General features: G+C 35.7%; 1 protein-coding gene across 1 annotated transcript; it reads right to left on the reverse strand.

The window, feature by feature from the left end:
* Positions 1–251: 251 nt before the first annotated feature.
* On the reverse strand, positions 252–10,162 carry LOC113579184 (interferon-induced GTP-binding protein Mx3-like). Its single transcript, XM_027012940.3, has 12 exons — positions 9,832–10,162; positions 8,372–8,503; positions 7,986–8,140; positions 7,381–7,519; positions 6,769–6,967; positions 6,192–6,270; positions 5,081–5,203; positions 4,603–4,744; positions 2,689–2,847; positions 2,383–2,459; positions 1,683–1,943; positions 252–1,293 (listed from the first exon to the last, which is right to left on the reverse strand). Exons 1-12 carry the CDS (start codon positions 10,019–10,021, stop codon positions 1,072–1,074), a joined length of 1,878 nt encoding a protein of 625 aa, XP_026868741.2. The 5' UTR covers positions 10,022–10,162; the 3' UTR covers positions 252–1,071.
* Positions 10,163–10,491: the final 329 nt, after the last annotated feature.

Below are 10,491 nucleotides of genomic sequence, written 5' to 3' on the forward strand. Positions count from 1 at the left end.
CAACCCTGGAATATGGTGACTATAAAACGGCTTAGTGCTCACTTGTTTTTTCTTGCATTCTGTACTGCTAATTGTTACTTCTTGTTCTAGTTCTTTAATACTCACTATGAGTTTGGTTTGCTCTTATTGCAGATGTGCATGTGACATTTTGTATAGTGTACAGTGCATATAGCTTTTACATTATTCTGAATATAGTCTTCTTCCTATGTTTGTACATTTCACACCAGGTGTACCCTATGTTTGTTTGTTTGTGTTTAGTTTTGTTTGGTGATGTTTTGGGGATAAGGAGGGAGTTGGGTTAGTTACTTCACTAACATGTTCTTGCCTGTTACAGTTTTCCCACTTTATCTATCCATCACTCCATCCTGTGTGTTATGGATCAATCTAAACTGGTCGTAACAATTGCTGCATTGGTGCAAATTTATTTTGATGGAGACTGTAAAATACAAGGATTTGAGGTACAATTTAAAGTATGTGTAACACAAAATGTATGAAGATTTATTCCCAAAAAAGATTGCAAGATAAATAAGAAAAAAAACAACAAAAAAAAACATAATTGCTGCCATCAAACAAAAGCAAGGAAATAGAATCTCAAGATATCTTTATAACAAAGACTTATCCCAATATTCCCATAGAACTCTTTGGAGGAATCTTGGTGCCCTTCTTCAGCCTTTATTGTAGGTAAGAGTAATCCCAACAGACAAAAATAAATCACAAAAAATGTGAACTTCAAAGTTATTAAAAAAGAATATAAAATGCAAATACACCCCTCTACACAGGTTTCATTAATTTTAATAAACATAATCAATCAATCAATCTTTGATAATCCCTATATTCCTGTCAAGATATCTGTCTTTCCGAGAAGTGACATTAATTTGTCCCCTCTGTAATCTAAAAAAATAAACTAGTGGAAGAGATTACCATGGGTTTTTTGTTTTTTTGTTTTTTTTTTTACCAATACAATTAAACAAAAAGACATTGACAGTGCTAAGTGAAAAAACAGACTGATTCAAAAAGATGATACCTTTACAATATGTGTGAAAAAACAAGCAGAAGGTGCAGAGTGGGACTCTAACACTTGACCAGGCAGTCGTGGGCCTTTGTTAAGCGATTTTTGCGGTTCTGTAGAGCAGTACGCGTGGTGCAGATGACTGAGTCTTCTTTGAGCAGATCCTTGGTGGAAATCTTATCCTGCAACATCTGCAGCATATCTTTGTTCAGCTGGATGGCACACTCCTGAAGGAGGTAAAGCATCACCATGGGGATGTGGTCGGCCAACCGCTGGCTTGCAATCTAAATACAGGACATTGAAACATCACTGGTTGTGAACCTGGTAATACTAGATTTTATTTGTCATGTTAGCAAAGGTACTTGAATTCAAGAAAGTTGAAATAATTGTTGCTAACAAATAATGGTAAATTTCTGTACATCAAATATATTAAAAGTACATTTTCATGCTTTCTTCAAATGCTTAAAAGCAAACCACTTCTTAAAAAAGTTTTTATATATATAAAAAAAGTTTTATATATATATATATATATATATATATATATATATATATATATATATATATATATATTGTTAGCTGTGTAGTAAAAAATTTAGACAATATTATATAAATAATATAATGCTAACGATTATCTGCAAATTAACATGTATACAAAACTCAACATACTACTTACGCTATAGTAGGCATTGAAGTGCTGTCTGAGTTCCTGCAGGGTGGCACTGTTTGTACTGTAGGCTTGAGAATGTGAGCCAGGCACTCTATACTCTGGTTCCTCTATGCTATCTTCTTCCTTGTGCTCCTCAATCTTCTTTGTGGTCAGGCTCTGGTTGTACGTTCTGTCCTGGGTGTACACAATGTTCTCCAACTTAAACTGGATCCTGAGTATGGACTCTGCCTCCTTCTCTTTCTCTTGCTTTATATTCTCAATCTTCTCCTGAAGGGATCCAAACAAAACATGGTGTTCAAAACCAGAATCAGTTAATTCACCATTTGCATTTGTATTCCTTGTGATTAGAAGTGATGACATCATCCCAAATGAATGTTGAACATAATAGTGCATAGCAATTTACAGGATCCCACACATTGACAGTAGTTTTCCTGATTACAAACTGGGAGGTTTTTGTGATATTGAGCTCCAGATTGTTTGACACAATCCAGGTTATTAGGTTGTTATTATTAACCCCAATCTCTAGAAATCTCTTTGTTTGTGAAAGCATGAACCAATTGTCCACAAAAATGTCCAAAATATACTGAGGCAAAAACAAACTTATTGTAAACAAGCTGCAATTGTAATATAAGAATCACTCAGTGTGCAGCAGATATAGTCATATTTTCTTTGCCTGTGAAGGGTTGGTAAAAATATCAAAGCCTACTTTTGTTGTTTTGAAGAGGTTGGGTAAGCCCACAAATCTGCTTTGGGCCAGCTGGATGAAGCACTTTCTAACAATGTCTAAAGACAAGCAAACATACAAAGCAAAGTTATGAAAATGCAACTTAAATACATACATGCAGTACAAACCACACAGAGTATATGATATGAGAACAAAGAGACAAAATGACAAAATGTCATTGACAAATGACAAAAGTCATTGCACATTTAATATTTATTAGCATCCACTCTACCTGGGTAGATGCTAATAAATATTAAATGTGCAATGACTTTTGTGTGGGCCGTGTACCTGAGATCTCCTTCAGGCTCTTAATGGCGGGCTCCTCCAGCTGCTTGATGTGTTCTTTCACAAGCACTTCGAAGGTCTTGTAGTTGATGAAGCCCGGGAGTTCCCTGCCCCGGAACTGAATCTCATCCTCCTGAATTTCTTGCTCAATCCTGCGGTTAACTAGTATGTTTGTAAGGTAGACAGTGACAATACTAAATTAAAACATATAATTGTATGGTCACTTTCCAGTAATAAAATTAACTGGTTATTCACTCATTGACTGAATAAAATAAAGCTGTTATACATCTAATTGGCTGCAATAAACCATCAGATAGCTGTGTACAAAACATTATTTTAAATGATTCTTATTTAAAATCTTATTTAAAAAATATTGAATAATATTGATTTTACTGATATTTATTTTTATTGGAAACATGGGGATAGGGAATTATAATGAATATGAAGTGCGGATTTATTTTCCCACCATTCTAAACATTATTCTTAGCTATTCTTAAAATATAGCTGACTACTTTAAAAATCAGGGTAATTCCTGTATTTGCCAGACATTCAAGCAATGTCAATTTAGTTACAGGATAACTATGCAAATCACAATGGTCATTTCCAATGCAAATGCTGTAAGACTTAAAAACTACAGTGAAGAAATGGAATGCACATTTACTAGGATAATCTATAAATTAAGATAAAACAATATACTCAATGGATCAGGCTGTTTTGGTATGAATGAACTTTAGAAAGTTGAATAATATTCTCAAGACTCATTATGAGCGTTGAAATAAACTTCTGGACTTGCTCTTTCCAACATATCTATGTAATGGGGCAACGACCCCAGGAAGGTCTGGCAAGGGCTCTCGATTAGTTGCCCCATTAGTAAGATTTCTGATTATTAAAAGCCCACCAAAAAAAGAGGGGAAAATTGAACGGAAAAAAGAACACCCTCAGAGAGCATCAGTTGACCCAGGGTAGTGGGGCTCTATAACACAGAGCGTTACACTACTGTATACTGTGAAGTACTCGTGCCTTTACAAACTTAAGGAGGATGATGCAGGAGTCCTTGTAAATGGGATCAGAGGAGACAGAAAGGGAGGGAGTTCCTTTAGTTAGCAACAAAACAGTTGTCAGAAACATTCAACAATACAAGCCAGGAAAGCAGTAGTCTTAAAGTGTTTAGACAATCTCTAACAAGGCAATAAGGTGTTTACTGTTGTCCTATTGGTGCCCACCTCCTACTTCCTTACCATTCAGATGCTTCTCTGTTTAGCTCTGCTTTTTTCTTTATTTTCAGAAGTTTCTTATTTGTTTTTCAAGTTACAGCATCTGAGCTTGTTGTTTATAGACAAGTCAGCAGCTGAATGGGGGCTTAATGAAGAGGCAGCAGCGAAGACACATAGAGACAGGCCAAGGGAGTGCACAGATGTAGCCGCTATCATGAGTACAGCTGATAGAAATGTGCAATGGGTCCAGCTTGGAGTCAAACCAAAATGCTGCGTATAGCTCTGTAGTTCTGTGTTCCATCTCCGTTAGCATCCACCGTTGAACCTGTGAATGCTCGCAGTAACATTAACACTACTGATCAGAGACTGCACAGAAACAAGAAGATTGTCAGAACTCTGACAGAGAACTTAATTTTCTCAGTCTGCAACTTCTTTGCCAGAGCAAATATGATCATTTCAGAGCCTTAAGGTCTTCCTTTCAGGGATGCTCCTGCCATGCATCCCTCTGGCCACCAGGGGTCCCCAAAATACTAGTAGTTGTAAAGTATTGCCAGCATTCATTGTCTGTGTACTGAATCTGTTGTTATTGTCTGCCTGGATGTCGACTTTTTGCCTGCCTTGCAAGCAAGGGTGACTGTAACCAAATTGTCCCTAACTGTGCAATCCATCAATGTATCACTAGCCAGAAACTTGACACACTTACACATGTTTCCTGAATCTTCCAGATAATCCCTCCATTGCTTAAAATTCTCCCTCAGCCCAGAAAAAACATTGGTTTGTGGAGTAGTCTTAAGCTTCTCTCCAGTTGTGAGGTTGACTGCATCCTGTGTGAATGCCATCACTTTCTAAGGAAATGAAATGAAATTCAAAATTCAAATTAAAATTCATAATTAAAATTCAAATGAAAATTTCATCAGATGATACCAAAATGCATCAGTAGGTTTTAATAATAATAATGATGATGTGCTCCAAAAATAACTAGTGACATGTCTGATTGTTTATAAAACTGTCACATGATTTTTCATGTTGGAATAGAAAAACATTTAATGGAAGCTAATGTCAGAGTATGCACAATATCACTTAAGTATTGGGCACATGAGAAATATATTGAAACCTATTACGTTAATGCTCTGCACAAACTTAAACAAACTGCATTTTAAGTTGGCGTATCTACAGCTTACATCACGCAGGAAGTGGCCCTGCTCAGTGGGGTCCTCAGGTGGTCCTTTGCCATAATGTTCCAGCTCCATCTGTGTCTTAGCAATCATCACTGCTACCTCTTCCAGCAGCTTTGGCAGCATTTTCTAAAACACATGAATATTTGTCTGAACAGATAGGTACAGATAGGGATTCAACAAAGCAACCTACAGCATTTTGTGTTACTACACATTTTTACACATATCCAATTTAAACCTGTGTTGTTTTCAGTCATAATAGTTACTAATCAGTTTGAATGGACATGTCTCTACCATAACATCCTGACATTATAGAGCAACTGTGACTTGCTGTTTTCTTACACAGCCATTTCTCTCAATACAATTTACATTTACACATCTTTCACTGTCTTGAGTGTCTTCTTTATCTTGTTGCTTCTTAAAATGCTTACAATGCATTATTACCATTATTACCAAGAATTCATATAAATAATTATTATAAAGAATTATAAACACAGTTTGAATTCTGGCTTCATAGATAGTATGAATGAAGTTTTACTCACCTTGTGCTATTTAAATGCAAATGTTCAGTTTAACACTAACACTGCTGTGGACTACTAGTGTTCATATAGTTTCAAATAAATAGAAATCCAATTTTTAATGCAATCCTTTTGAATCAATGATCTTAGTCAAATAAAATTTTAGGTAAATGATTAGTTTTGAAAATAGCTTTGCATCAGTGTCCTAGTTACCCTTTTTTTGTTCTAGTTCTGTCCATCTGTATTGTTATTGTAAATTGACCTTGAGTTTTAAAAAAAAGGCACTATATAAATGAAATATTATTATTATTATTATTATTATTATTATTATTATGTCTGGGTTGATTTTGGTTGGTGGTTCATCATCCCTACTTGTAGTAGCATATAGAATTGCAAGGAAAGGGGTATTATAATTTTGAAAGTGATCTTAAATATGCGTAGTTGTATTCAATTTAGAAATTGGCTAACTGTACTATGCTTGTGGTTGTGTAAAGAGCTTATAATTATTGGAAATACAAAAGTTAACAGTTAAAAGGTTTAACTGGATTTAAGTGGATTTAAATAAAATGAAAAAATGCCAAAGAACAAGTGAATTTTACCTCAATGTGATGAACAAGTTCATGTGTGAGTTTCTTTGCCAGATTTGAAATGGTGGCTTTGCCTTCATTATACAGTGTGCTGTGAAAAAAAAAAGATTGGCCACAGTTTAAACTCTTACTTTTACTGCATGACAGGTCATTATATAATCTGTTCAGAAATTAAGGGTACAAGTGATTCTGTTTATATATTTCTTATTACGTATCACTAATTCATATGCTTTAGGAACAGAAACAGTAACCTTTGGTGCTAATAAGAATCTGAACAGTTTAGAAAAAAAATCTTGACTTGAAGACTTTGATGACACTGTACTTATCATTGTTCAAAACCTTTGCTATTATGTTTATTCATATGCTGTCCTTATAGTTTAATTAATTAATTTGCCTGGACACAGTCCAGTATTTGACTTTAAGGGAAAATTGGTTCCCAGTGACATACACCTGTAGACCATTTAGTTTAAAAATAAGATGTGCTTTTGTAAAACTTTTGTAAAAATTACACAGTTTCTCAGTGGACAGTGACAATAATAACTGACTGCAGGAAAACACCTCTGGCTAAAGAAGGGTGCACCTGGCCCACCTGAAGTAGGGGTGATCTTTGAAGAAGGCTGTCTCATTGTTAATGGCTTCTTTCAGGGAAAGGCGGTGTTTTATCTCCTTCTGCCTACGACACTTGACAATCATGTAGCCTTTGGTGAGGTGAATAATTTCATTAGAAACGATCGCCACCACCGTTTCCTCCATGCCCTTGTCCACCAAGTCTGGCTTTGTTAAGATACCTGTAAAATAATTAGTGTATAATTTACTACAAGTACACAGATACAAAGGAATACTGTGTCCAGTAAGTATGTCCACAATTCTTTAAAAAACTTTAAGTACAAATCCATGCAATCCCATGGGGGGAGGCACAGTAGACAGTAGACTCCATTGGTCTTAAATGTGGCTTCACCAAGGGCCTCACAGTATAGGCCCCATGTGAGCAGCCTGCAGTGTGTCTCCAAATCCAGTCCTTGAGACCAAGCCCTAAATCACCTTGTGTCATTCTGAGGCATAGATACATGTGAAACTGAAACTAGTACAGGCAGAATATCAGCTATCAAACTAGCAGATATATGAGTTTTTTCTAAAGCTATTGGGTAAATACATTAAGGCCATGATAAAAGATTATTAATTATGACAAGGCAGTGCACACCTATGGTTCTCTCCCAGTTTGGGTCCACTTCATGAGCCATCATTAAGGCCTCTGTGGTTGCTATATCAACATTACATGGGACCACCACTAAGTTGATTGTCTGTTGTGATGTGATGAACTTTTTAATCAGTCTCTTAATCTGAAAAGAAAATTCACATAGTGTCAATGTATAACATCAACATAATATAAAATTATAAGAAATCTACACTGACTATTGGAAATATAGATAGATAGATAGATAGATAGATAGATAGATAGATAGATAGATAGATAGATAGATAGATAGATAGATAGATAGATAGATAGATAGATAAAAACAAAGAGTTTGGTCTTATACAAATCTCTCTCCAAGTGCAGGGAAGGTACATATGTAGTCAAAATGCTTTAACATGACAGAAAGAAGTGGTTGAATAGTATGTTTGATCATAACTACTACTTAGAGATTAGAGAAAGTTCTAGTGAAGTCTTTCATTTGACACTAACATAAATGTTATTCAATATACTGAACTGGATAAATGTTACCTCAGTTTTTTAACCAGACTCTGCACCAAAACACCTATACATTCCCTTATATTCTACTTCTTACACTGTTCCATGTTGGTTACCTGGTCCCCAATGTTCTCTGGCTGGTCTTTGACTGCCACACGGGTGATGCCAGGCAAGTCAATGAGTGTGAGGTCAGGCACATCCGTCGAGGTAATCTCTAGGCTGATGAGGTCTTCACTGATACCAACCCCAACCCCAGCGATCTTGTCCTGAGCTGAAGACAGGTTAGAAATCATTGCATATCAATGCATAATGCATAATGCTGCTTCAGTGGCACAACACTTCATCCAGAGTCATAAATAAAAAGTGAAATCCCAAAATGAGGATTTGTTAGTAAGGAGATGCTAAATATGTACTGTAATTAATTTTTTTTGCTTAGCAAAACTCCTTTAAGTGTCCTTGAATTGCATTATCTTAGGTGCTTAGCTATGAGCTGGGTTTCTACCTTCTCTGATCTTTTTCTCCACATCCATTGGGTCTTCAATGTTTTCTGTGTGGCCCTGGTATCTGATCATCCCATGCCACTCAGCAATCCCCTTCTTCATCTTTAACTCGAGTGGACATCGTGTTGTAATACCTATATGAGTGTTGTAGGAAATAAAGACACGTGTGCTTCTGTTTTAGCTTCTTTTAAAAAAATGCAGGTAAGCTTTTCTTCCCCCAGTGTAGCGGCCACATATGGGAGCCCAACCACTGCTGGAAGACGTTGGTACTTCTATAATCCTATATGCAATAATCAATAGCCATTCATACAAAGAAATCCATCAGAAGACTCTCAATTGTATATTTAAGCTGTTTTTATTTGCAGAGGGTTTTTATTTGCAAAGTGTTGAATGACCCATTTGAAATATTTTGCAATAAAAAAGCATTTTTGTAAGAATCAATGTATGAATTAATTATTAATTTATGATTAATTTCTAAATTGTTTGTATGAGTTTCATAAGAGAACATTCACAAATAAATAGATCAAATAAATCATATTTTGATTTTTCTCTAAGCCATGAATTACATGGTCCAGTGGTATATAATTTTCTAAATATAAAAATTACATTTTTTAACCTGATCTACAATTAGAATTATTATGATTATGTTGTTTTTTCTGCTAGTGTCAGGTAGGCAGAATAAGAGGTAGGAAATCCATTTAAGTGCTCTTTGTTAGAGACACAGGACTCAGCAACATACTCTACTTAAAAGAAAAAGACATTGAGAGTGCTCCTCAAGGGGAAAATGATCATATAATTTAGAAGGTACTCCATGGACTAGGGTGCTGAAAACCTAAAACCTCAAAATCAAAAGTTCTGGACTCTAACCACTAAAACTTCTGAAAAGAAACAAAGGATGTGAAAAATAAACTGAAATTGAGAAGTTGCATCCCTTTGTTCTTGTCTGACTTTATCTTATCTTTATTTCTTCTTTCTTCCCTTTGTAACATTTGCACCGCAGTTTATGGCAGCCTCTGAGAAACAGGACAGGTGATCTGTTTTAGATTGCCTGACATGCAATATTCTATCAACAGATTCTGAATGCAGCTCCATATGCAGCCCAAGATGCTATTTCTATTAATGATATGTCTGGACAAATGCTTACGGTTATTTACTATTTTCTGAAAGAAGACTGAATATAAGTTTGGCACCATTGTTTGAACCAGATTTAGGAAACTGACATGCAGTGTAGAATAAGAAAAAAAGAGTCTTGCATAAGGTCCAATATGCAGGTGTAAATGTTTGTTGTTGTTTTTTTTTTTACCGGAGCAAAGCAGGTTTCAGCAAAGTGCATTAGTTTTACAAACCATGCTTCAGAGGTTTGGTATTAGATGTAACATGACTACTAAAGGATAATGCAATTTTAAACCATGCATAGAAAATACATTTTGTAGCCGTTAGAGTATAGATTAAATGTCCTTACCACCACCTCTTGGCAACGCAACTCCAGAAAGTGCCTCCAACACAGAGCTTTTCCCGGAGCTCTGGTCCCCAATAACCACAATGGCTGGCAGTGATAAGTCCTTCTCCACTCCGAGGGATCGCAGCGAATCGATGAGATCGATAAGTGGGCGAACCTTCTCCTCATATTGTTCCCTCAGTGTGTTAGTCATTGTCTCAACTCTTAAAAATGTCCTCAATAAAAAGAATAAACTACAGATTAAGCTAATCTTGATGAAACCCCCTTTTGGGGTCTATTGATCAGAGTAAAGAATTGTCTTTGATCTTGTTTATGTTTTTCCCTGTCTGCTCAAAAGCAATATTATGCTTGCATTAATGTTTTGTGGACTAATGCAAGTGTCACCTCACTTTATATGCAGACATTAATTTTGTTTATTTCCTTGTAAGATTCCACACAGGTGTGATCACTTGATAAATTTTGCCCAGCATGTCAAAGTATGAGAAAATGCACTGATACTTGCACTGATAGGAATGTTGCACTGATAGGAATGTTGATTGCACCTGTTCAACCTAAACAAAACAAGAGACAGTGGGGTCCCAACAATTATTTCAGTGATCTACTTTTATTGCCTATTGCTTCTTTTGAAATGCATTTTCTGTATAGTTCAGTATTTGTTTTCTG

The sequence above is a fragment of the Electrophorus electricus genome, chromosome 18 (assembly GCF_041902795.1).
Source record: "Electrophorus electricus isolate QZ-2024a chromosome 18, ASM4190279v1, whole genome shotgun sequence".
NCBI classification, from domain to species: Eukaryota; Metazoa; Chordata; class Actinopteri; order Gymnotiformes; family Gymnotidae; genus Electrophorus; species Electrophorus electricus.